General features: G+C 39.6%; 3 protein-coding genes across 3 annotated transcripts; 2 read left to right on the top strand and 1 right to left on the bottom strand.

The window, feature by feature from the left end:
• The first annotated feature begins 117 nt into the window (after positions 1 to 117).
• Positions 118 to 19,522, top strand: ambra1b (autophagy/beclin-1 regulator 1b). Its single transcript, XM_079810341.1, has 19 exons — positions 118 to 389; positions 1,216 to 1,432; positions 3,068 to 3,126; positions 3,221 to 3,404; positions 3,626 to 3,798; positions 4,046 to 4,112; positions 4,215 to 5,680; positions 7,255 to 7,341; positions 7,445 to 7,627; positions 7,747 to 7,827; positions 7,965 to 8,065; positions 8,205 to 8,315; positions 8,468 to 8,656; positions 8,800 to 8,954; positions 9,150 to 9,289; positions 12,860 to 12,958; positions 13,057 to 13,250; positions 15,682 to 15,816; positions 16,323 to 19,522. The coding sequence occupies exons 2-19, from the start codon at positions 1,301 to 1,303 to the stop codon at positions 16,850 to 16,852; spliced, it is 4,086 nt and encodes a 1,361-aa protein (XP_079666467.1). The 5' UTR covers positions 118 to 389; positions 1,216 to 1,300; the 3' UTR covers positions 16,853 to 19,522.
• Positions 19,523 to 21,988: 2,466 nt separating this feature from the next.
• Positions 21,989 to 23,535, top strand: chrm4b (cholinergic receptor, muscarinic 4b; the record flags this gene model as incomplete). Its single annotated transcript, XM_079809567.1, has 2 exons — positions 21,989 to 22,043; positions 22,217 to 23,535. 2 exons carry the CDS (start codon positions 21,989 to 21,991, stop codon positions 23,533 to 23,535), a joined length of 1,374 nt encoding a protein of 457 aa, XP_079665693.1.
• A 1,629-nt stretch (positions 23,536 to 25,164) lies between these two features.
• Positions 25,165 to 27,984, bottom strand: mdkb (midkine b). The gene is given in 4 exon segments (XM_079808736.1): positions 25,165 to 25,860; positions 25,936 to 25,965; positions 25,968 to 26,102; positions 26,183 to 27,984. Coding segments are annotated over 4 exon segments (465 nt in total). The 5' UTR covers positions 26,286 to 27,984; the 3' UTR covers positions 25,165 to 25,663.
• Between the last annotated feature and the right edge of the window lie 11 nt (positions 27,985 to 27,995).

The following is a 27,995-nucleotide window of genomic DNA, read 5'->3' as shown; positions in this document are numbered from 1 at the left end:
TACATGTAAATTAAATTAAACAAACGTAAATCAATACCAAAGACCATAATAAGTAATGGAGGTGCAATCCACTCTGCAATTGATTAACCGACCTAAAGCAGCTCAATGCAGTCTTCACTCGATTAGTATGCCTGCCTACGCCGAGCTACCCACAAAACAGTTAGCTAGCATCATTTCTCCTATAGCTACCCCAACACATCCTTTCAATGTCACGACAATCCAAACGGTTTGATTGAGATACTCCTAAATGACATGAATGAAATCTGCTCGGCGCTTCGGATCGGTCGGTGGTCAGTCCAGGTCGGTTAATAACGATCCAGCTTCGGCTAACAGGCTAAGAGGCTAACAGCGCCTTCGATGACATTTCACTGACAAACACAACAGAACAGGTATGTAAAATATCGATTCACGGTTTAATCTGCATTTCAACACATTTAGAGTGTAGTTGTGGTTATGTGACTGTTAGAACTAGAATATGTTTAAACAAATGAATGTTTATAGCGAATAAACGGTGGCTAACACTAGCTTCAGTTCAGTTTCCATATTTGGGCGGGCACGGCATTGAGTTATTGTTAGTCACACGACCAGAAAACACATTTATTTCGTTTATTGATGCTGTTTATGTCCATGTTTTGTTGTGTCCAGTTGACTGTTAATCAAATGTGAATGAAGATTTCACTGGCATGGCGTGGATTTAAATGCCTTGTTTGTTTACATGGTTCAGCACATCTGATAGGGCTTTAATAGTCCCCAGCAACATAAATATATAATATGGCCATATCAAAGGTACATTTTTGGTGTAATATCATGGTTCAACACCCATAAGGTATTCCTTTAGCTGATCTGTCATGTAAAAGATGGTAGAGTCCTTGTTGGACTTGATTGTTGGGCCCATTGCAGTCATAACAGACCTTTGTGTCTGCTTAACAGCTGTAGTCAGGAGATATTGGTTTTGCATATACTGTTAAAACTTTGAAATTAAGGGTTTTGCGGCATGATTAGTCAGTTTTGTACAGATATCTGTCTGGAGATAAGCTGTCATTTAGGTTCCATGTCTCTCTGTGTTAGAAATACAGGGAATGAACACTGGACTGGATCTTGGTCTCTTTTATTTCATCAGTGAATGATCTGTCAAAAGATCTCCGGTGATTATTATAAATGTTACAGACCTATCGATTGCGGTGTGTTGATTTAAGCTTTGTGTCCGTCCACCAGTCTGCATGGCCGGCGTGCTGCTGAGTTAGTGTCCGGCCCGTGTGCGAGGAAGGCCGGCCGGGCCGTGGAGCACTAGAGAGGAAAAATGGCTGTGCAGAACAGGAACTCAGTGCTGATCCTGTCGGGTCGAGAGCGAGGAGCTCGCATGCTGGGCACCCAGCGGCTCCTGCAGCAGCTGGTGGAAGACCGAACACGCTGGATGAAATGGCAGAGCCAGGTAGGATATCAACCTTAATGTCTCTAAGGGTTCTTTCTGGCCTACACTCAGCAGACGTTCCTATACGGACCAGTTCAGGATTTCAGAATCAAAATAATGAATTCAATTTTTAGCAGCAGAGAATATTCAAAGGCTTGCACTTCAGCTGAAATTGGCAAATCTGTTTCCTATCAGTCAATTATTCCAATCAATTGTGATTTAATCATAAGATTTTTTTAATTAATGAATGAAATGCATTTTAGCATCCTTAGGTCCCAGTTTTATATTGTGTATATTTGTTGTTTAAAAAGGGGGAATATAAAAAACATTTAGAAAATTAAACATTTGAAAAATCGGGATGGGTGATATCCATATCTTTTGTAACCATATTAATATTACTAATCCTGTTTTACTGTATAAACAATCCCTATCTTGGTCATCGTATGTGTTTTTCTTGTATAACGATAAAAATAACAATAACATCCACTGACAGTTATTCATTTAGCAGCGTCTGCAAAATTAATAAATGTAAATGTGTGCAAAATAATACATGTATTAAGGGACTAAATTCAAAATTTTGCACAGTTGAACAGTTACATTGAAGAAATTGCCATGTCAAGCTCTTGATTTTTAAATGTTGCCTGCATTTTTAGCAGATTTAGCATTTTAATTGTTAAATTAATTTAATATGAATCTAACAGTTGATATATATATATATAAATAAATAAATAAATAAAAATTAGTGCTGGGGAAAAATTAATTGTGATTATTCGCACCCAAAATAAAAATGTATCATGTATTTATAAATACGCATGCATGCATCAAATTTTTATATTTTCTTAAATATATTTTATATATATTTATATAAAGATAAATAAATATATCTTAAATATACTTATATATTTGTATATATAAGATAACTTATATATACAGTATATACATGCAAATATATAAATATATACATACGTGTGTGTATTTATATATACATAATAATTATACAGTAGAAGCACATATATTATGTTAACACAAACTTTTATTTTGGATGCGATTAATCGCAATTAATCTTTCCCTAGCACTAGTATATATAAATATACACACACATGCATGTATATATTTAAGATTTTTTTAAATATTTATATATAAAATATTTATGTATATATATGAATTATTTACATTTATTTATACATACATATATATATACTTGCAAATATTTCTTAAATATACCTGCATGTGTGTGTATTTAAATATACATAATAATTATCCACAGTACACACATTATGCGCAAAACAAACTTATTTTAGATGCGAATAATCGTTTGACATCGTTATATATACTGTCAAATCGATTAATCACGATTAATCACATCCAAAATAAACGTTTGTGTTTACATAATGTATGTGTACTGTGTATAATTATGTATTTATAAATACACACACACACACACATGCATGTATATATTTATGAAAAATGTGTTATTTATATATAAAATATTTATATAGAATATAAATTATATAAATATTATACACGGTATATGCATGAAAATATATTATGTACGTGTATTCTTATATATTCATAATAATCATACATAGTATACATTTTTTTTATCTTCATAATCCACCAATGTGTGTAATATAATTGTCTCAATTATTTCTACAGAAAGTAGAGTTGCCGGATAATCCACGATCAACCTTCCTGTTGGCCTTCAGTCCAGATAGGTAACAGTAACATTTTCAACAACAACAAAAGTCTAGAAGCTAAATTACTTGTGATTTACCTCATTGTCTGATGTTGCATTTACATTTTTTATAGGAATCTTGTGGCCTCAACCCACGTCAACCATAACATCTACATCACAGATGTGAAAACAGGAAAGTGCCTGCACTCTTTAGTGGGCCATCGACGCACACCTTGGTGTGTGACCTTTCACCCCACCATCCCTGGGCTGGTTGCCTCTGGGTGCCTTGATGGAGAAGTCCGCATTTGGGACCTGCATGTGAGCATCAGTCTTGTTTAATGTTTTAGTTCCTCCTAAGATGTGCGGAACTTCCCCTTTAGCAAACATTCTTATCTTGCGTGTTAATTTGTTTGATTTTCTTACCGTTCAGTAGCAGCTCAAAGCAGTTTGTCTGGTCTGGGCAAATTGCAAGTCGTCTACACAAATACCTGGATTTGCTGTTTAAATAAACATTGTGGATGTTTTTTCCCTATTCCCAGGGTGGTAGTGAGAGCTGGTTCACAGAGAGTAATGTTGCCATCGCTTCTCTAGCGTTCCACCCCACGGCTCAGCTCCTCCTCATCGCCACCAACAACGAACTTCACTTCTGGGACTGGAGCCGACCAGAACCTTTTGCTGTGGTCAAAACCGCCAGCGAGACAGAACGTGTCCGGTGGGGAAGCAATCCTGTCATAGTGGTTAACATGAAATAAAATATTGACCTTATTTCCTTTTTTAATGCATGTTCCTGTCTTATTGTGCATGATTCAGAGCATGTTAAAGGAAAAATGTTTATCTTCATAATCACTAATGTGTAATAAAAAGTCCTGACCCACTTTTAGGTTGTGAATGCCAGTTGATGTTGACTTTATGAATTAATGTTTTTCCCAAAATTGTTCATCCTCACTCTTTTTGGCCAGGTTGGTGAGATTTGATCCTCTAGGTCATAATCTTTTGACCGCTATTGTGAACCCATCCAACCAGCAGGTTAGAAAAGACCCCTTTCCCTGTCCAAATAGCTGTAATGTAATGTCCCTTTTCAGAAAGTGATAAATGTAATTTCATTGAGTGTTTTACCTGTTTGTGTAGAATGAAGATGACTCTGAAGTTCCCATGGACAGTATGGAGATGGCTTTATTCCGCCAACGGTCTCTTCTACGCTCCCCGCCTGTACGTCGCACGCCCATCCTGCACAATTTCCTGCACATCTTGTCCTCTCGCTCTTCTGGGGCACAGGGCGGCGATCAGTCCCGTCCCACCCCAGAGCCCCGTGAGCCTCCCAGCATACCTCGGTTTCAGTACCCGGTGCGGACGGAACCGAGTGACCGCCCTGCCTTACAGGGCTGCACGCAGCATTTGGGAATGGGCTGCCTGTGCAGTCGCTGTGCCGCCTCGCGGAACTTATTCACGCAGAATCCGACAGGCCTCCAGCCTTCGGATTCGCTTCAACCACAGACTCAGCCGGGCCCTTCCGCCTTTTCGCCCGCCCCCAGCCAGACCCGCACCTCCACGGATCGACCTTCTGCTTTTAGCAGTGTGTTCAGCGGGACTGCAGGGAACTCTACACATCGGGGTCTCTTGCCTCTTAGGACTATTGATCCCTTGGGGTCACAGGCACCCGGTTCTCTTGAGGCCCCCGGGCGTCTACCTGGGGCTGATTGGTCTGGTAGTCTGCTGAGCACAGGACATGAACATGGGTTAGGTGCGATTGGGGTTGAAAGCAGTGGCGGAAGGGGTGTGGTGCCCCCTCCTAGGACGAGCTCCTCTTCTATGGATCTCCTCTCTCTGCGCAGGTTCCCCGATGGTTCCTCTTCATCACCAATATATACATCTGCTACGGAAGGGCGGGGCCTAGTGCTGCCTGGCACGGATCCCATCCGGGGACGAGCCAACGATGGCACTAGTAGCGGCCATCACCCTTTCTACGACAACACTCAACGCAACAACCCCGCCTCCATACGCAATGTCCTGCAGTGTAACCTGAGCCGTTACTTCATGGAATATGAACGCATGCAGGAGTTGGAGCGACCCGGTGGGAGTCGAGAGGTGGCAGGCGGACCAGGACCCATGCAGGAGCTGCTTAACAGTAGCATGGACACAGAACGGCCCGGGCCTTCGCATAACGGCTCTTCCCACACTGGAAATGGAGGCGCAGTCGCCGGCCCCTCGCAAAACCACCCCAATCGCTGCCGTTCGTGCCACAACCTGCTCACCTTCAACCACGACACCCAGCGCTGGGAACGTTCCGGTCAGACCTCTTCTTCCTCCTCTTCTCAAGACGGGCCATCCTGGCCGCTTTCAGTGCCTCCGTTTGAGGACCCGGGTCAGGGTGCACGAGTGGAAGCCCGAGCCCCTGAGATGAGGCCTATGGAGTTGAGCGAGGCCTCCTCTGGTCTACAGGAGCAGCAGCCCATGGGTCTGGTGTACAATCAGGAGACGGGGCAGTGGGAAAGCGTGTACCGGCAGCCAACGGCCAGCGCTTCGTCTGAGGCAGCACAAGACGCCTTAAATCCAGAGGTGCCTGTTGATAATCCGGACGAGGACTCACTCAGGAGGTGAGGAAGAAAAAGGTTATTAAAGGGTTGGTTGATGTGCGTAATGTTGCTGGTTAATCATAGACAAGTTACGACGCTCAAAGCAAAGGGAGCTATTTTCTTTTAAAGAAATCGCCTTTTAAGGACTAAAACAAACGGCTGGTAGGGACTACAACGAGTTTCTTCACTGGTTAGTGACATCACTACCCCTAAGATTTTACATAAGCCCTGCCCCCAGGAACACGCAACAAAAGGGGTGAGGCCATGTTGGGCTGCTTCAGAGAAGAGGAAGAGCTGTTGTAGTAGAGCACATAGAGCTGCATCTGTCTTTTCACATTAATTGCAAAACAGTATAAACATACCTGTTTAGTTGACCTTTACCTGTTCTATCTTCATGCAGCTGATATTCTCTGGCTCTGAAGGCATCTTACAATAGTTCCCACAAGAGCAATTTATAGATTATCATGTCAGAACATGCTAATCGATGACTTAAAGATAGTTAACTACACATCAGCTTTATAAATCCATCAACTAACCATTCAGAAACGCCCTGTTGCATTCTACATGTTGTCACTTCTTGGATGGAGTCTCTCCATCATTGTCCGACTCCAGTTTGAACATAAAAGGCTGAATAGTTTCTGACCTTTTCAGTGCATGAGGTAATCGGAGCCATAGATATACATAATAAAGGCTAGATGTCTCGTCCGCGCTGCTGGCCAATGGAGGTCGACGTCCGCACATGGCGGCCATCTTGTCACAGGCACCTCGCTCACTCGTAACATTGTTTTCATGGTGCTTGTACTTTTTAAATTACCATAACTTGCTCTATTTTCGACCGATTTTCAAACTGGTTGGTTTGTTATAAACGTCAGAGATGTAGTTATGATACTGCATACTTATGAAAAATTGTTAATAATTTGTTCAAGCATCCATAATTATAGCCACGTTAATAATGTTTGTAAGAAACCAAACCATTTGTAAATCCGTCAAGATTTCAGTATGATAAGAGTATTGGTGTTCATGCAGATCACTCGCCCTTACATCAGGTACCACAGAGCCCTGCCTGTGACAAGATGGCCGCCGGTGATGACGTTAGAGACTCCGCTGTAAGACATCTAGCCTTTATTATGTATATCGATGATCACAGGAGCTCTTGAAGCCCTGCCCCCTTCTGGAAAGGGGGGTCGGGAGCATTTGCATTTAAAGGGACACACAAAAAGGCACGTATTTTGATCGAAAAATTCACATACACACTCAGAGACTTATTGTAAAAGGGGCATTATAGGACCCCTTTAAGGTGCATTCACATTAGCAAAATTTTGCAGTCAAAAAAGGTCAGTTGTCAATAGTGTAGCAGTGTATGAAGCACAGCTCACAGAAGTCACTTCAAACCATTCAGCTTTCTACTAGTCAGCATGGGTAACTTGCATGACCAACTTGGACATGTCGCAAAATCTGCATGGGGAAATCTTTTGTTCTTACTGTGTGTAGTCCTATTGTAATGACCAGATTTCGCCTGTAAAACAACAGTAAATGCGACCTCACCTTTACAGTGTCTTTCCTGTTCCTTATTTGTTTCTCATCTTTTGCATTAGGAGGTTGTTGGAATCGTCGCTGTTTCCATTCTCTCGATACGATATGTCTGGCTCCAGAGATCATCCTATATACCCGGATCCTGCCAGGTACCCGCTTGGAAACAGTTACACTCCTGTACAAACTCAAGGCTGGTTATTGGGCTTCAGTTTCAGAGTTTGACCCATCTTACCCTCTCCCACATCTCCTCAGGCTGTCTCCAGCTGCCTATTATGCTCAAAGGATGATCCAATATCTGTCTCGGAGAGAAAGCATACGCCAGCGTTCACTGCAGAATCGCCTACGGACGCTCTCAAACTCTCAAGCTGAAAGCCAGTCCAATAACCCATCCTCCACTCCACCGGAAGCCAGTGATGGAGACTATGAGGACATAGAGTGAGTCCGATAATACTCATGCTTAATACTTTACCATTACTGTTATGTGAATCCATGTTTTCATCTTAGTGGTTTTGGATTTTTAAGAGTTTAATATTTCTTTTCTCCTGCTGTCACAGGGAGCCTGGAGACAGAACAAGACACAGAATGCCCCGCAATGCTCGAATGTCGGCTCCCTCACTCGGGCGCTTTGTTCCACGGTCAGTGTCATATGTGACGTTTGACATTGCCTGTCATACATGTTTGGGGTCGGAAGTCTCTTGTGCTCACCAATGCTGCATTTATGTATATACGTCCTATTAATGTAAACATTTCTTCATGTATTTTCTGTCTGAAGGAGGTTCCTGTTACCAGAGTACTTGCCTTATGCTGGACTTTTCCATGAAAGGGGTCAGTCAGGCCTGGCCACTCACTCCTCTATTAACAGAGTATTAGCAGGTACAGCAAACAGTTATTTTTCTTTTCATTTTCTTTCCCATCTTTCTTATTCTGTTTCATTTATGAAGCATTCTGAATCATTTTTCGAACTACAAACTAAAGAGAATTAAACAGATCTACCCATAATGCTCTGTTGCAGGTGCATCTATAGGTGACGGGCAGTCAGCTGTGGCGAGTAACATTGCCAACACCACTTATAGGCTGCAGTGGTGGGATTTCACCAAGTTTGACCTTCCGGAGATCAGCAATGGTACGTTCTTCCAAGTTCTATTGGTTTTGAGCTAATGAATCAGATTTTGCTTGACTTTATCTGAATAGGTAGCACTTTTAACTTCTTCAGAAGCTACTAATATGTTTGTTGTGCATCTTATTTAATCATATTTTTTCTTCTTTTCATCTTAGCCACTGTGAATGTGTTGGTTCCTCACTGTAAGATCTACAACGATGCCAGCTGTGATATTTCAGCGGACGGGCAGCTGCTGGCCGTGTTCATTCCCAGCAGTCAGCGGGGTTTCGCAGATGAGGGCATCCTGGCCGTCTACTCCCTTGCTCCCCATAATCTTGGAGAAATGCTGTACACCAAGAGATTCGGTTGGTGTTAAGGAACAGTTCGCCCAAAAATTCAGACCAATAACGGCAGTTAACACTGTGACCATTCTGGCTTAGTTTTAAAATAGTGGCTTTTTTATGCTAGGAATTCCTCTTTGAATTTTGTTTTTAAACCCGCATTTCAGGTCCAAATGCAATCTCTGTGAGCCTTTCACCCATGGGCTGCTACGTGATGGTGGGACTGGCCTCCAGACGGATCCTGCTCCATCCCACCACTGACCACATGGTGGCGCAAGTGTTCCGTCTGCAGCAGCCACACGGAGGCGAGACCTCCATTAGAGTAAGACCCTGAAAATGCCACTCATTTATCAATAAGTGCAGGTAAAAAAAAAAAAAAAAACTTTTATTAAAAATATGATTAGGTTTAAACTGGTATTTTGGGTGAGTTTATTATTCATAGACCCAACAAAGCCATAAAAATTGATTCAGGACTGTGACTAACACTTATGGTCTGTTTTCTCATGGCATCTTGCAGATGATGTTTAATGTGGTGTACCCCATGGCTCCAGACCAGAGGAGACACGTCAGTATTAACTCAGCCCGGTGGCTTCCAGAGCCAGGCATGGGATTGGCCTACGGAACCAATAAGGGCGACCTGGTCATCTGCAGGCCAGTGTAAGTAAACACCCAGCTAAAACAACCATCACCCAGTAGACCATCTGGTCCACATGCATATCTTTAGTCCTTAGCAAATTTGATTGTCCTTATCAAATCGTAAAACAAAGTAATATACACGTTATTAATTTACAAAGGGTTTTTATCCATTACAGTATACCTGTTACAGAGACTCCAAAACCTTCTAAGGGAACATCCTAACTGAAATAGAACCTCATACATGACTAGTTACATATACAGCAACACACAAAGCGCACAAGAGGCTTAAGCATGTTAGCATGTTGATAAGCTAATAGTGTGAATTTCTAATAAGTATTAAAAAAAAGCATACAAATATTTTTTTGTATATTTTATACTAAAAAAAGTAGCGATACAAATTGTGTTAATTGACTATATTAATAGTCAATTAACACAATTTGTATCGCTACTTTTTTTAGTATAATGAAATATTAATATTTATAGCTTGTTTTAACATTTTTATATTTGTATGTAGTGTAAAAATATATAATATATATCTAATGCATTATGGTGTTCTCTTCTGGCTGGAGGATATGATATATTGCTGCTTTAAATTTTGGCCAAAAGAAAGGCATCTAAGAAAGTAGCACAATAAAACGACTATGAAGCCTTAAAATTGGGGATTTCAAGCGATTCATTTTTTTTAATCTAATTAATTACATGATGTGCCGATTAATTAATCAAATTAATCACACATCAATTTTGCATTTTAATTATTTTTATTTTTAATTGCGTTGCAATTATTGTGTTTATTATTGAGAAAAGCATCCAATAGACATGACAAAGAGAAGCTTTAGAAATATCTTATTTGTTTCAACATAATTTATTAACATAACATTTAGCTACTATAGCCAATTTTCAGAAGCTACATCTGAATTGGTATTTCGATATATTTACGGACAGTTTATAGCAGCCTAGAGGTGGCATAAATGCATCTAAATAATAAACTAAAGCTGCCAGTAGGTGGCGATAAACATCTTAATCAGTAATTCATTGAATCATTGAGTCGTTCATTCATTCGATTAGCTCAAACGGTTGATTCATTCCGGAATTAAATGGCTCTCTTTATGAAATGAGTCATTGAATCGTTGGTTCACCCGATTTTTTTGAAAATGCGAAGCACAAAAGTTCTCCTGTGGCTTTATATGTAATATTTTCATTGGCAAAATATTTTGTCTAAAATATAACACAACATTAACTTCATATTATTGAACTGTTGTATAATATTACATTTGCACATTTGTTATTCGGGACAAAAACAACACTTGTGTGATATTGCAGTCGTTGCTCATGTGACATTGCTTACCTATATATGAGACACAAACTCATACAGGGGCATTTTTGCCCCAATATCCTGAATTTTAAGGACATTCTAACTGCATACTATAGGCTACATCACACAGTGAGTTATTGCCCTGTTTCATATTCGTCATAAATCACCTGCATGAAATGTTAGATGACCATGGGTGTGTGCGTTAAATGTGTTAATTATTTTAACACATTATTTTTTCCATAACTACTTAATTAAATTAACACGTTAAATCAACAGCCCCCCATACATCCTCTGTAGTCAACTGCTAAGTTTTGCAAAAGAGCAAATGATAGTGATAGTTTGCAAATTGCTTCTACTTAACTTTTTGGCTCCCAGCCCAGATCTTTAACCAGTACGCCACACCATCCATCAAGAAAAACAAAACAAGTGCCACAGTGAAGCACAGGAGCCATGGTAATTGCAGATAAAACCAAACACAGTTTAACGGCGCAATAAAAGCTGCGTTTTTACAACCAGTAATTTCCATAAACGTGTTCCAGAGCCCGTGTCAATATTGATTAAAAATGCCAAATACTTCGAGTTGATTCATTATAAATCATCTTCATCTTTATCAATTAAATAGTGACTCGAGTTCCTGGTCCCAGATCAGTGTCAGTTTTCAGATGTGGACTATTATGAGGACTTTTAATAAATAACTGATACCTGAAGCCGCCTTTCATTAGATTACCTTCTTCATTAGTGGCAGGAAACCCGGGTGTTCAACTGGAAAAAAGCAATTATTGTTTTTTAACAAGGTTACAGGCCACATTACCCCCTGTGCCCCATGACTTTTGCAGCTCATCGCTTTCAAGGAATTCTCCCCTAAACTGATGGGTTTATAATCAGATCACAGCCCACGCGGACAGATGGAGTCACAATAATGTCACAATAATTCCATTGCTGCTTTGCCATTCAGTTGTTCAGTTTTGTAATTTGGGCAAATCCTGGTTTTAAACGCATAATCCGAGATCTTCAAGAATACTTGATTCTGATTGGCCGTTCTACAATCAACTGTATAATTGACCGTTGTCACAGTCAATCGATGCCCTATATAGGATCATAGATCTTGTATGCTGTTTCCTACTCTTCACATGATGAAATGTGATATTTAATGTCCATTTATTGATTTAGATATTTGGTGATTTAGCTGTGTTATAAATGGGATAATGTACAATCACCCAGCCATTATCGCAAAATGAATCCCTACGGGGTAGTCTCGCGTAACCAGACCTCAGACTGATGGCAGAAGGTCTGCTTTCATTGGCCAAGGACCACCCAAGAGGACGTTTGACTGACTAAAGCAACCAATCACCGTTTGTTTTGCTCATTGGCATATTTAGGAGCGTTAGTCTCGCATAGACAGACCTTCAGACGGATGGCAGAAGGTCTGGACTCCATCGCAGCTCTCATTGGCCAAGGACCGCCCAAGAGGACGTCTGACTGACATGTAAAGTTAGTTTTGTTCTTCGTCGTGTTTTAGGGGCGTGAAAATGTAAAGTCGATGTCCCTATGTTAACAGACTAAGAAACTTTTAATTCAAGAACATTGTGCAAGTTTACTGCAACAATACTTTTGAAAACCCAGCGTTTAGTTGATCATAAGCGCTCATTGTCACAGTTGTAAACACGACGGCGTTCTTCTTCCATGAGGGGGTTTGGCTTCACGCCGGCTTTGTTTCCAGGTGGACTGTTAAAGAATGCGACACACACTGCTCCCAGAAATCCTGTCGAATTTAACCAATCATGATGATTCAGCCAACGCTCTATGGATGTGAAGTCTGAGGCTTAGACAATAGGGGCGTGGAAATTAAAGTTGATGTCCATAATGCAACAGACCGGTGTGCAAAACTCTTGGACATATTTTAAAGAATCTATGCCGTGAACTTCACATACTTTTGAAAATCCTACGTTTAGTTAATCCTGATAAGCCCTCACTGTCACAGTTGTAAACACGATGGCGTTCTTCTTCCATGAGGGAGTTTGGCTTCACGCCGGCTTTGTTTCCGTTAAAAGTGCGAGACGCAAGTCTGGCATAAATCAAATCAACCAATCAGGTGCCGACGTTGAAAGCCCTGAAGTATTTCCAATTTTGTGTGCCATATGCATCAGACATTCAGCCAACAGTCTGTGGGCGTGACGTCTGAGGCTGAGACTACCTCTGAGGTGATGGAAAACCTGAAGTAAAGTTACTGAGATGTGCAAACAAGATAATGTAGTCTAAAATATCTGTTTTGTTGTCAGTGATTTCCGCAGTGATGGAGACAGTCCGTCGGATCTGAACTCGGATTCTTTGTTTACTGTCAACAGCAGCAGCCGAACCCGTGGAGTGGAGCGCCCAGGGTCAGAAATGAATTGAATTTACAAGTCGTAGCTTGTTATATCATAGTCCAGTGTTTTTCATGGATCCAAAAATGCTCATTTGTGTTTATTTCTTATAGGACGAGCAGGTCCGGCTGGAGATTTGACCGAGACATGGGCCTTATGAACGCTATTGGCCTGCAGCCGCGTCAGGCCACGCCTTCTGTGACCTCACAGGGGACGCAGACACCAGTGGTGCGACTGCAGAATGCAGAGACCCAGACGGAGAGAGAACTTCCTGCAGCTAGTACCTACGCACACACATCCAGACACAGTAAGATATTTGCATAAATGCAATTTGCACTAAATCCACTTTTTTAACCCTCTGGGGTTCTTCATCTATGGGTCACACTCAATCCCGCCCTCCTGGTCATTTTTGACCCGAAGGTCCTAAGATAAAAAAAGATTTGAGTAAAATCAATGAAATATATTTTTGTTCAATAATATTTTTTCTTTTCTTTTTTGGTGTTTTGAGATAATATGGTTTATAATTAATATTTATGCAATAATTATGACCCATTTTTTCTCATTGAATATAATAAAAAATGTATATATAATTGTTTAAAATTTTTGATTAAAGCTGTATTTCATTTTAGAGTCAAGCCTTGGCCTCATGAAAGCAATTTTTTAAATGAGATCGGTGCTATCCGGTGGACACATTGAGCATTTTTATCACGCAATAGCACATTTTTACCACTATAGTGGATCTTGCGTTTTATAAAAATGTTTTAAAAATTGTAGCTTCATCGGAATGGTCCGAAACTTGGTAACTTTATTGGTACTTGGTATATGAAAACCCAAAACAATTGGGGACAGGATTTGAAAAGTCTAAGTGGTCGTAAAAAAAAATAGTCACACTCAGGACCTTCGGGTCAAAAATGACCCCCATAGGAAATTAATGGGAAATTAGTTTTTTTGTGCATACAATCTACAAATCAGCCAGGATGCAGAAAAAAAGGACTCAACAGTGAAGGGGTGAATCTCTAAAACATCAAGAGTTCAAAACAGACAAAAAAACACACACACACACACACTTATACACACAAAAAAACACGCACACACAAATTAACGCGTGCCATTCCAAAAGCTAATTGTGTTTTTGTGTGTGAGTTTTTTTTGTCTGTTTTGCTCTCTTGATGTTTTAGAGATTCATCCCTTCACTGTTGAGTCCTTTTTTTCTGCATCCTGGCTGATTTGTAGATTGTATGCACAAAAAAACTCTGTATTTTCATATTTTTGCCAATTTCCCATTCATTTCCTATGGGGGTCATTTTTGACCCGAAGGTCCTGAGTGTGACTATTTTTTTTACCACCACTTAGACTTTTCAAATCCTGTCCCCAATTGTTTTGGGTGTTCATATACCAAGTACCAATAAAGTCACCAAGTTTCGGACCATTCCAATGAAGCTACGATTTTTTAAATTTTTTATTTAAAAAGAATTTGGGTCAGAAATGACTGAAGAGCCCCAAAGTGTTAAAACAAAAACTATTATACAGTAAAAATGTAGCTAAAAATATATATTTTTAATAAATCAACATAATGACATGAAATTATTTTATTTATATATGTACATAAAAACTAAACAGGAATATACACAATCATCAGGCATAACATTATGACAGGTGAAGTTAATAACACTGATGATCTCTTCATCACGGGACCTGTTAGGGGGTGGGATATATTAGGCAGCAAGTGAACATTTTGTCCTCAAAGTTGATGTGTTAGAGCGTAAGCGTAAGGATTTGAGCGAGTTTGACAAGAGCCAAATTGTGATGGCTAGACGACTGGGTCAGAGCATCTGCAAAACTGCAGCTCTTGTGGGGTGTTCCCGGTCTGTAGTGGTCAGTATCTATCAAAAGTGCTCCAAGGAAGGAACAGTGGTGAACCGGCAACAGGGTCATGGGCTGTCCACCGCTGAAAGCGCCAACAGTGGGCACGTGAGCATCAGAACGGGACAACGGAACAATGGAAGAAGGTGGCCTGGTCTGATGAATCATGTTTTCTAACATCACGTGGATGGCCGGGTGTGTGTGACACCTTTAGGGGACTAGTGGAGTCCATGCCGCGACGGGTCAGGGCTTTTTTGGCAGCAAATGGGGGACCAATACAATAATGTTATGCCTGATCAGTGTATATCTACATATTCAGTGGGGTCTATATGACCAGTATATGATTTTCTTTCAATTAATTTTTTTAAATTTGTGTTCCAGATTATTAAAACAATCTCTCAAACACGATTTTCATAATTTGTTTAGTATTTTGTTTGTCCTTTTTTTTGTCATAACTTTTCTTTGTTTCTTTTTAAATCCTAAAACTTTTATTCACAGTATTAAATGTGATCTTAAATTTTAGATCTTCTATATATTTTTACTAAAATAAATGATTTTAATACATGAATTACACTTGATTTTCTTCTTTGAACATTGAGTGATTCATTAAAGTTGACTGTTTTAACATTTTTATTAAACTTAATAGTCACATAATCAATTTGATCTTCATTTATTATATTTCCAGTTAATTCATTTTGAAGATTAAATATATATCGCCCAGCCGTAATGGCACCAATGACAGACCTGCAGTGCTCTTGCTCAAGGCCACAGTGATTCTAACGGATATCTATAACGCTCCAGTTAATTTCTCTGTAACCAGGTTAAGTAATATTGATTATGTCCACTCAGAGCTGCCAAATGTGTTACTCTTGCAGTGGTTCAGATGGCCAGCACCAGCACTGAGAGACACACACACCCAGAGATGACACACACACTGTTACACACACCGGTTCAGGCATCGGTTTCAGAGGGAGCGCTGAACCAGACCAACTTGCCCGCCACATATCACGGTAAATGCTTTGTCTCACTCTTTCTCATCCGGTCTCTTCCTCTGTCGTTTGACACAGGTAATGGAGTGAAATTGATTGAACTGACCTCTCCGAGATCTGTGTTGTGTTCTACTGAGGGCTTTACACTGTTATTACTGTTTCAAGTGCTTTATTACCTGCTGTTAGCTGGTCTAATTTAATTTGCACCCTCGTTTTCTCGATTTAATGGGCCCCAGTGTGCACACATGGAGAGATAATAGATAACTTGCTAAGACCTAATTGTTGTTGGGTTGGTTTTTTTTCTTTGGTCAACCAAAACCATACGTGTGTGTGTGTGTGCTTCACATTACTTGGCTTTTGAGATAACACATAATTATCATAAATAAATTACTCATCTTAATTATGTTTGCTTTCTTCGGCAGTCTTGCGTATTATGTCTGCCCACTAATTTTCCATGTTCTGAAATTAATGCAGTCTCGTTTTGTTTGTTTTGCTGTTATCTGATATGAGTGTCTGGTTTATCTTAGCGGATTCATCAGCCGAGCCCGGTCCGGGAGAAGATGCACTGTCTCGGATCCGCCGCCTAATGGCGGAAGGAGGAATGACGGCCGTGGTCCAGCGGGAACGCAGCACTACTATGGCCTCGATGGGCGGCTTTGGAAACAACATCGTGGTCAGCCATCGGATTCACCGCGGCTCGCAGACCTCGGTCAGGACGACTCAGGTGGGAAACCCAACCGCGGAAACGCCCGCTGGACTCGCTATCCCGACTCTTTTTCACACGGAACCCTTGGTAGACTCTCTAGAAGCTCCTGGGCCATCAGGGTCCAGCAGAGCCCCACTTCCGGCACCGTTTACAACTCGCTCTGAGGTCGCGAGGGTGTCTCCTATGGTCGAGCCGGACTTGTTTGGCGATCGTCAAGCCGGTGTCGTGCAACACCACCCACCCCCAAGCGGTTTGAATATGTCCAACCGTAGCAACAACAATAACAATGACCATAGCGGCTACAGTCAAAGCCGGAGCCGGGATTATCCTGATGACCTGTACGGCAGATAGTCTTGCATCTGGTTTTCTTTCAGATGGACATCTTAAAACTGGTCTGCATGGTGCTGGAGCATTTCGTGGTAGACCCTTTGTTACAGTGACAGAACATAATGTTTGGGGCGGAGCCTCAGTTCTGACTCCTCCCACTCTGGCCTTATTTGGGAATGAATGAGTGCCAAGTTTTTCATGCCGTCTCCTTCACCAGGAGGCCTCAACCTCACCCTTTCTGTCAAAACAACAGATTCTCGCTTTGGGGAAGCATCATTATTGCACTTGCGCGTTGCACTTAAGTTATAATTTTTCTTCCTTTCAAGGTTGAGTCTGACATTGCATCATTCCATGCGAGAAAGGACATCATACTTGAATCCTTCCTGTACTGCAGTACGGAATTACACGGTTGTAGTTAACCACCCTTTCAAGCTCCAGGATAAATCGTCAGCCAATCGAAGTGCCAGTTGAGGCTGGGGGGCGTGTCCTTACCGATTCCTTTAGATCCCGTGGGGTCTGTTTTCGGTTTGAGGAACTGTAAAGCAGTAAAGACTCTTAACACTAACTCTCTCAACATCCTCTAACGGTTTTTGTGTTCAAATTCAGAGAATTATGCTTGACGTGATTGTTTTTTTTTTGTGTTCGATAATGTGATTTCCAGTCATCCGGTTGATCAGTGTCTAGAACAACATCTGCTCTGAAGTTCTCAGACTGGAAAGACTTGTGCGCGTGTCCCACTAAACGTCCAAATGGCGAATTTTATGATGGTTTTTAATTTGAATTTATTTATCTTGTCGTTTGAACAATACACTTTTGAAAGCATGTTGTCTGTAATTGTCCATTGGATAGAAAAAGCAGTTCAAGAACCCTCACGCCGGTTGAGATCTCTCATATCTGCATGCGTGTCCAGTTCCAGAGCTTGTAAACGAGGAGGCGGGCTGAAGCTGAATGCGGAAGGCGGGGCTTAAGCAAATGAGCATGTAGGCTGTCGAACGCACATGCACATTTAAGTGACATTTTTGGTACGCTGAGCAGTTTTTATTGGGCTTTTGTGCTGTTAATTGCGTGTATGGGTCAGTTCGCAGTCGCGGTTTTTGCGATTTTAAATTCCCGATGCATTTGTACGAATCCTACATATGTGATTTCTCAGAAATACCTTCACTCAGAAACAAAATGCAAGACCATTACAGTTCTTGTGCCAGATTTTAATGCTTAAAACGTAATAAGTTTTGCGCAATTCAGCTGCCAATCAACCGATTGGCTAAGGGTTTCATTCCATTCTACCAAACACAACACGCCTCTTATGATGCGTAGGAGACAAATGACAAGTGATTGCACTTAAGCACCATTTTCCATTTCCAAACTGCACCGAGAATAATGTTACAGACAATAAACCAGACATATCTCTTTCTTCGATCTGGATTATGTACAATAAACACTTGAATAACCCATAAAAAAAGCATTTTTCGTCACTTAGGAGAGTGGCGGCCCTATAAGCGCGCACACTGCTGAGAGTCACTGAGGACGGGCACTGTTTGTATGCGTGTACGTGTGGATGTGTATGTCTGTGAGTGTCCGCCACTGAACCTACAGAGTTTTATTATAAATAAATGTAGCATTGTAAATGTAGAGATGATAAATCAAGAAGAAAAAACTTAAATCCATATTTCGGGGTGTATTTTTGTTTTGTTTTTTGGATGACATACTTGCCTTGTGACTTCTATTGTGCTTGTTTAGATTCTCGTGTACGATTGGTCAACTCTAGCGAAGAGTTGTCAATGCATTTGCATATGCACAGGCCTTTCGTTAACAAGCATTTATAAAAATGATTATTATTTTATTTTAGCTGCTTGGCTTGAATTAGCTTTTTTTGTAAAAAACGGTCCCCATTATAGGAATGGTTTGTGGATGTAGTTGGATTGTGGTCTCATAGCAAGCGATGGCAGCTGAGGAACCTCTCGGAAACCGCGTACCATTTGGTGTTTTCCCATGAGTTCAGTGCCTTGGGGAGTCTTCTCCTTACTGAACCACAAAAGCCGACAATACCAGAATAGCTCCTTCATAAGCCTTTTGAATGTTGAGTGTTTTAGTAATTGGTAGAAATATTGGAAAGTCTGGTTGTGTTGGCTGTCATTTCGATTATTTATTTTACTCTTTGTGTGAATGACAAATGCAATCCTGGTTTTAAAAAAAATGCATCTATGATAAGAAAAAAGGACCTTTTTACTTTTAAACTCCATTTGAGAATATGCTAAAAATCTTGTACCATCATTTAAGGACACATCTCATTTTTGACCATATGCACACCTTATTATTATGAGTCACTTCATGCAGGGTTTGTTTTAGACTTTTAGGACAATTTATGTGTTTGGACGAGAATAGTTGACGGCGACCGAAAGTGTGACATTTTAACTGTGTAACTGTGTTCTTGTTGGATGTGTGGTTATGTATATGCTTTTCACTGCTGGATCGGTACCTTAGCTGAAGTCATGATAGTGGAAAAGACCAGAATTCAACTTCCTCTTTTGCCCAGACAAGAGGGGTGTGTTGTTATGACTTACCATAAATGTGTAGTTGGTTCTTTATTTAGTGAAAATGAGGATTAGGTGTTGTAAAAGAATTTCGTGGGACACCAAAGATCCTGTGGTAATGACGATTATGAGAGTTTTAATAAAATGGGAATATGGAAATTAATTCAGTTGTTTTTGACGTTATTTATTATTAATTATTATTTTTTATTAATTATAATACAGTGAATCTCATTAAACCTGTCTCAAACCTATACAGGCCATATTTTTTCCCCATAATATCAATACAAAATTAATAGCATTTGTTATTCTTGAACTGAAGTAATTTGTGTGATCTTCTTTTACTGTAATGTTGTGAAAAAAAAAAAACTCTACTACAGCAATGATAATCACCTTAAAAAAAATTAAGAAATTTCAATAACTTGATAGTAAAGAGGCCTATTACTGTAATGACAATTAAGCATATTTTCCCCAAATTCTCGTTACTGTAATCGGTCTGGGCATATTTTTTTCTTATTTGTATAAAACTATATTTTATAATATTTATTGTAGTTTTTAATTTTAGGTTTATTTGTATCTTGCCAATTTCCACAACAATTAAGCATATATTTCCCAAATTCTCATTTCTATAATTGCTCTCTGCAATTTTTTTTCTTATTTTTATAATACTATATTTTATAATATTTATTGTTGTTTTTTTAATTTTAGGTTTATTTGTATCTTGACAATTTTCACAACATTTAAGCACATTTACGCAAAAAAAAAAAAAGGTCACAAAAACACACAATACAAAAAAATATCTTAAAATATATTTGGACCAATTATGGTAATGAGAATTTGAGAAAAATTTGAAAAAGGTAGTGAGAATTTAAGGGAAAAAAAATATTTCTTAATGTAGGCTTAATAAATAAGGCTAAATATGCTTAACTGTCTTTATGCTAACAAAAATTTTCTTATATTTTTCTTCTTGCAATGTTTGTGAAATTCAAGGCCCATTCACACCAACAACAATGATTATAACGATAACCATATTAGCGTCCACACCAGCAGACGATATTGTTCTGTTTATTCTAAGTTTGTTCTGTTTATCCTAAGAACGCGCTTCAGTTTTGTCGTCTGCCGCTTTAAATGCTCGAGCTATGATGGATTCTGATAGGCTGTCAAGGTTTTATCATTCATCAGCTGGAATTTTTTCCCCCTAAAAGTTATTTCAACGATATCGTTTATCTGTGCCGTTATAGTTGTGGTGTGGACTCTACTATTCTTTTATACTTGAAACGGCATTTAGAACTATATCTGGTAACACATTTTTTGGTGTCCTTGTTACATGTTACACTGTAAACCGTAACGCTCAACAGGTTTGAGTAGAGCCAACTCAAATCAAACAAATTAGTTCAAACAAATTAACTTTTTGGAGTATTAAGAACTTTCTCAGAGTTCTCAGAACTGACACATTTGAAGTAATCTGCATTTTCATTGTTTTGAGTTTTATGAACTTGTTTCTTCTAATTTAGACTAACTTAAATTTAACCGAAACTGGGCTGAGATATCTATTTACCAGCATGCTTTGCCATGACACTCAAAAGCGACAGTAAATGACAAAATTAAATGTTATTAAATGCTTTTTTTGTGCAAGATTAACGTTAAGTGTGAGATTTAGTAGTGTTTAATGTTTTATGCTAGTTCAGATGAGTTTATGTTGGGTTTTTTTTTAATATAGGTTACTATCATGAGCTTAGTTTGTTAAATGTGCTGTCCTCATTCAGCAAGTGCTATGCTAATGCTACCAAAGCATTGTGTAACTAATTAGCAAGGTGGGATTTATTGAATTAGCTAGTTAAAGCTAGTCAAGTTTCTACTGCAAAAATTTGTGATTTGAGATTACATGATATTTTTAAGTGAAATGTATGAATTGGCTTACTCAAATATTTCAAGTTCAGAGCAATTAAAATGTATTATTACAAAATATCTGCAAGTTATTCCGGTTTACAGTGTACTTACCATAGTAAAATTATGCATAATTGCAAGTAACTAACCCTCAATCAAACCTTAATCCTACCCTAAACCTATAGTAAGTACATGTTGTTAGTTAATATTACTCAGTACTTAAATATATAATTACACTGTAACAATGACACCTTAGTATAACCCTATATCTTTATCATCCTTGGTGTGAACAGGCCTTTACAGTCCCAGCATCCTCATTACAACATTACATTTGTAAACATCTGTAATTTGTTGCTCCGCGTAAGATATTTATATGAAATTGAGAAAAAGCTAATCAAATATTATAATAGAATTGTAATGAAATTAAAAAGACCCGAAACGGCTGTGGAGCTGCATTACAGCTCAGGTAATTAGATTCTGTTATGTAACCGCTGCCTTCCTCTTTAGATGACAGGAACATGCTTGAAAGAGGCTGCACGAAACCAGGAGGAATTCGGCAGTAATACAATCCTTCCACATTACCTTGATCATCATCTTCCAGTAAATTCAGTGTATTATTGAAACAGCCCAAAGAGGTTGGATAACTTGTTCCTGGTTATGTGTTCGGAAGGTGAGGATGGGTGTTACTGTTTGAGGAATTAAAAGTCCTCCCAGTCGTTCTCTCATTCAGACGGAGCAGGAGATCATGGAGGCTGGATCTGTCGTTTTGTCAAGGAACGTTGAATGGTTCGTTTTCAATGGTAAGTTTGCTGATGAGAGTCATGAATTGAAGTCTTAATTTTTTATGCATTAGATATTTTTGTGTATCAACATTTGAAGAGTAATATATACTGTCAATAATGTTCAGTTTCAAGTTGTTTTGCTCATGTCAAGTTGACTTAGTTTATGAGTTATGTCCGTTTTCTTGTCGCAGGCTCCTTCACAAGTTCCCCCAGCATGCTCAACAGTAGCATGCCCGAAGAATCATACTTGGTGCCGGGAAGACCACGTCGTGCTTTCGGGACTTTTGGGGTGGTCGTCATCATACTTATCACTAGCTGCATCAGCCTTCTAACAGTCCTGGGCAATGTCCTGGTTCTGCTTTCAATCAAAGTCAACCGTAATCTTCGCACCATCAACAATCACTTCCTTTTTAGTCTTGCTTGTTCAGACCTTATCGTCGGTGTGTTCTCCATGAATCTCTACATTGTTTACGCCGTGAAGGGATACTGGCCTTTGGGACCGCAGATGTGCGACTTGTGGTTGGTTGTGGATTACGTGGTCAGTAACGCCTCGGTGATGAACCTCCTTCTGATCTGCTTTGACCGGTACTTCTGCGTTACCCGTCCTCTGAGTTACCCAACCAAACGTACCGCAAGGTGGGCAGGGGTCATGATTGCTGCCGCTTGGTTGCAGTCTCTGCTTCTCTGGGCGCCAGCCATCCTGCTTTGGCAAGCTGGGAGGGACCGACGCAACGTCCTGGAGGGACAATGTTACATCCTGCTCCTTGCTAACCCTGCTGTAACCCTGGCAACCACCATCCCAGCATTCTACATTCCTGTTGTAATAATGACGGTACTGTACACGCGGATATCCCTAGCCAGTCAGAGACGGGTTTGTAAGTTGAAGCCTGAATCCGCAAACTTGCTGAAACAATCCAAGACAAGTGGAGGAACATCTACCACAAACCCTGACCTAGTGATTGACATTAAACCAGAAGAAACGTGTTCGTTTAAACGAGATTCGGACCTTGTTAGAAGCGAGCGACTCTGCAGCATGCCTTCCGAAGAGTTCAGCAAAACGGATTACTCCCTGGATTCAAGCCCTGATGCCTGTGCGGAAGACCGAGGGCTGGATGCAGAAACCTTGAGAGCGAAGAGCTTGACAGACGCTTGCAGGACAACGCAACCTCACTGTTTTCCAAACCATACTACCGTTCAGGTTCAGCGGCAAACATCTAAGGTCATCTGCAAGAATGCCAGACGAAAGGCTCTGAGAGAGAGGAAAGTGACAAAGACCGTCCTTGCCGTTCTTCTAGCCTTCATCGTCACCTGGACGCCCTATAGCGTTATGGTTCTGATTGGTACCTTCTGCCGCTGGTGTGTCCCTGAAATTCTTTGGATGGTGGGCTACTTTCTGTGTTACGTCAACAGCACGGTTAATCCAGTATGCTACGCGCTCTGCAACGCCACGTTCAAAAGAACCTTTAAACGACTCTTGATGTGCAAGTTCAAAAATCTGACGTTAAAATGAGCTGGACTATCAAATCTTCAGTCCCCTGACCAACCAACGAATGACCATGATTTGCTAAAACATTGTGACTTTGAAGCAGTTTTACCAGAGGCAAAAGTGAAACAAAATGTGTTGGTTGAGGTTATGGATGTTTTGTCATGCTGATATCGCAAGCATTTCATGTACAACTGTATGAAATATCGTAAAGAAGATTTTAAGCTGTTTGCGAATGCATTCTTATTTTTATGAGCACTGTGTTGGTTTACTAGTGTAAATAAAGTGTTCAGTGTTTATCATGTTGCTGATGCTGCATGCATTCGTATCGTAAAGTTGTTTTACGTTGTTCGCAAATGCATTTTTATGTAAATAGTTGTATGTAAATATGTAAATCAATGCAATAAATTAGAGAAGACACTGATTCTTATTTTGATGGTGGTTTACTAAAGCGAAAAGTGAAAATTAACACTTCGTTGAAATTGCATTTGTTCTGTATGGAAGCTTGTTTCCTCCATGGAATAAAACAGTTCAAAACAATTGTGACTTTTTATCTCACAATTTCGAATTTATATCTCACAATTCTGATTTTGAACTTGCAATTTACTTTTTTCTCATTGTGAGTTATAAAGTCAGAATTGTGAGAGAAACTTGCAATTCTGAGAAGTCAATTGCGAATTATAGTCAGAATTGCGAGTTATAGTGTCAGAATTGCGATATAGACAGAATTATGAGTTATAAAGTCAGAATTGAGAGATATGTCAGAATTGCGAGTTATAGTGTCAGAATTGCAAGATATAAAGTCAGAATTGTGAGTTATAAAGTCAGAATTGCGAGTTATATAGTCAGAATTGCAAGATATAAAGTCAGAATTGCAAGATATAAAGTCAGAATTGCGAGTTATATAGTCAGAATTGCGAGTTATAAAGTCAGAATTGCGAGTTATATAGTCAGAATTGCGAGTTATAAAGTCAGAATTGCAAGATATAAAGTCAGAATTGCGAGTTATATAGTCAGAATTGCGAGTTATAAAGTCAGAATTGCAAGATATAAAGTCAGAATTGCGAGTTATATAGTCAGAATTGCGAGTTATAAAGTCAGAATTGCAAGATATATAGTCAGAATTCCGAGTTATAAGGTCAGAATTGCGAGTTATAATGTCAGAATTGCAAGATATATAGTCAGAATTACGAGTTATAAGGTCAGAATTGCGTGTTATAAAGTCAGAATTGCGAGTTATAAAGTCAGACTTGCGAGTTATAAAGTCATAATTGCGACTATAATTCGTAATTCCGAGATTATATTGCAATTTTGACTTTATAACGTGTAACTCGTTGTGAGGGGAAAATCTGAAAAATTGCGAAATATGAACTCACAATTGCACGAAAAAAGTCTGAATTGTGATTTTTTATCTGACAGAAGCAAGCTTCCATAGTTCTGTATGATATGTCGCTAAGTAATTTTTAAGTTTGTAAGACGGTTACCGTTTTCACAATAATTGAGTAAAAAAACACGTTTGTGTAAGTCGTGTCGTCAATCGTAACATCATTACAATTGCACGTGCCAACTATAAGACTTGACATTATAAGTAGTCTTGAACAAATAAGTGTAAAATTGTTGTTTTTTAAAAAGGCACCAGAAAGTATTATTGAAAATACACTTTCATTTATTCACAACCTGTAGAAGTAATCAGTTAGTGTTGTAAATTTGATTGTACATCGATCAAATCTAAAAACATAAACATTTATAAACATAGATACTTTATGTAGGCCGTTACTGCCAGGAGCTGTGTTCGTTTAAACATTATAAAGTACAGCAATCGTCTTCAATTCGATTTGTTGTAACAAATACTTTCTTTCAGGGCTGTAATTAGGGTTTTCCTCTTTAGTAAAGACAATTTGTTAGACAACAGATTTGCTGCGGCCTATTTTTTTTTACATGCAAAGTCAATTACAATTAAAAATTCGCTACAGAGATCAAATTACAACAGCATAGACACATACATTTACTAATTACAAAACGGAGAAAGTGGAAATAAAAACAATAGGTAGGGCTAACAGTTTTTTTTTTTTCCTCTCAGCATTCATCTTTTGGAGGATTTGGGAGTGTCACATAGGAATGTACCACTGAGTGGGCAGTTGGGGTGGTCTTCAAGTTAGTTTTCCTTCCCTTTTCCTTTCTTCTTCTCGCCTCCCTTGGGTTTGGGGGTCTTTTGGGTGCAAGGTTTGGACACTTTAATGGTGGTCTGGCATTCAGCGTTGAACAGTGCCTTCTTCAATGTCCCAGACCTGCTTCTGGTTCCTGTAGTAGTGTCACATTCGGCCCAACGACCAAACTTGTACTTGCAGTCAGCTTAAAACAAAGAACGAATTAGAATGAGTGGCCTGTCGAAATGCATTTGTTTGATTCGTATGTATAACTTCTTACCGCCAAAGTCCTTCTTCCAGTTGCATGGGACTTGCACTTGGTTTTCTTTGTCTGTTCGTTGCAGGTCGCCTCCCGAATGCCAGCGCCACAGTCGCCGCTGTTGGGCACACATTTCCCATACAGCCATTCGCTGCACTCAGCATCTGCTTTGGGCTCTTTGCCCTTTTCTGTCGCAAAATAGAGAACGGTTATTAATGGTGTCACACAAAAAGAATGTGCATTGCATTGTTTTGTAAAGGATAAGAACCTTTTTTCTTCATACTGGCTTCCACGGTGATCATCAACACCACCAGCAGCACGAGCGCTATAGAGAATAAACTCCGCATTCTGTGAAGAAATACAGCTGACATTAAAGTTCAGTTCAATGATGTAGATGCACAGTGTGAAGCAGACTTGAAACCTTATTTATATGCATTGTTTCAGACCCGCCCCTTTAGTTACTGTTGCTATGTCCGACAGCCATGGCGCTCTCACACCACACACGTTCTCACGTGGAGAAAATACATCGCGGAGCAAAGAGGACACTGACAACATGCCGACAGACAGGACAGAGCAGGTTACTTTTGAAATGAAACAAAGTCTCAACTTTGAAATGTTCATTTTTTAAAGAAATTTAAACAATAATTAGCGTTTTGTGGCTCTTTAATGTGTCGTGATCGCTGGTAGCGCCTCAGTTAAAGCTGCTCGTGAGCCGATTATCTCTTCCTTCTAGTTCATTGATAAGCACGAAATAAACATGAATGAACACTAAAAGAAATGTTGTTTCAACAGCGGAAAGACGTCAGTACACACCGTTTTTCCAAGTTCAAGTCCGCCAACGTTAATCTACCGGTACTAACTCTGCTTTGAGCTTTTGAACGGCAGATTCGGCGATGTGATTGGTCAGGTCGCCTGTCAATCAAACTTGCGGCGAAGGGTGAATTAACTTTAGTTTTTTAGTAATATCTTTTATTTTTATTTCAGTTCTAGTCATTTTAGCGCTTTAACTTCTAAACGTACTTTATTTCAGTTAGTTGCCAAGGCAATATTTCTAACGGTACATTTAAAGGACTATGATGTACTAAAAACGGAAAAGTCTTTGCGTTTTTGAAAAGTTTCGCGTACAGACAATGTCGTCAAAACGTATAAAAACACTGTATTATTCATGCCAGGCCAGTAGTTAGCAATGTCACTTTCGCTAGGTTCGAAATCACATACTTACACAATGACAATGATGTACTAAGAGCGGAAATGTTTTTTGCGTACAGGTGACACCGTTGTCCAAACGATTCTAGTTTGGATCTGCGAAAATGACTCAAGCGCTGTTATTCATGCCAGGCCAGTATATGGCGATGATAAGGAAAACTACGCGCTTATAGACTGAACACATAATATACATGCGCATGACCGTTTTCCGTTTTACACGGAGACGATAACGGTATAGTTGTCAAAAACTTGCACTTTGAATCCCGTTTTTAAATGTTTACGTTTTCTAGTCCCCAAAACACTGTTGTTGTGTAAATGAATGACCAAATTGCATTAGAATTGTACGGATTTAGTTGCCAACAGTGTCGTGTAAGTGGCCCCTGCCCTGAGTAGATACTACTTTTGAATTTGAATTTACTTCGCAACTGTTAAAAAAGTATGTACTTATAGTATGAATGTGGGAGGTAAATTTGGACGTACTACATCCGCTATGTTGTTTCTGTCACATGACCTACCAGCATCAGTTGCGCCGCTTCACTGTCATTTATAAATCCTCTCCCATGGCCTCATGGGATAGTAAAGCGTCCATCGATTGCGTACTTTCGAATCTCGGCGGGAGTTGGAGACCTTTCGCCTACTGTTTTTCTAATGTATTCCGATATAACTCTTTTGGCGTACTGTTTTTCGCATACTAGATAGTAGGGAAGTATTCGAACGAGGCGTTTGTACAGAAACACTACTCGCCTATAGACTGAACATACAATACACATACGCATGATGTCACCGTTTTTAAAAATTCAAGTTTTGTAGTTTACACTGAGATTATAACAGTAATGTTTCCAGAAACTTGCAGTTTGAAACGGTTTTTTTTTCAT

Source organism: Gobio gobio (assembly GCF_949357685.1).
Source record: "Gobio gobio genome assembly, chromosome: 25".
Classification (NCBI taxonomy): domain Eukaryota; kingdom Metazoa; phylum Chordata; class Actinopteri; order Cypriniformes; family Gobionidae; genus Gobio; species Gobio gobio.
Note: the sequence above shows the minus strand (reverse complement) of the source record. Positions and strands in the feature narration are given on the sequence as shown.

Bases quoted from the DNA above. Each gene is read 5' to 3' on its own strand.
- ambra1b (XM_079810341.1), top strand. From the start codon at position 1,301: ATGGCTGTGCAGAACAGGAACTCAGTGCTGATCCTGTCGGGTCGAGAG. The intron at 5,681-7,254 runs GTGAGGAAGAAA...CTTTTGCATTAG, and splicing joins GACGAGGACTCACTCAGGAG to GAGGTTGTTGGAATCGTCGC. The intron at 8,955-9,149 runs GTAAGACCCTGA...GGCATCTTGCAG, and splicing joins GAGGCGAGACCTCCATTAGA to ATGATGTTTAATGTGGTGTA.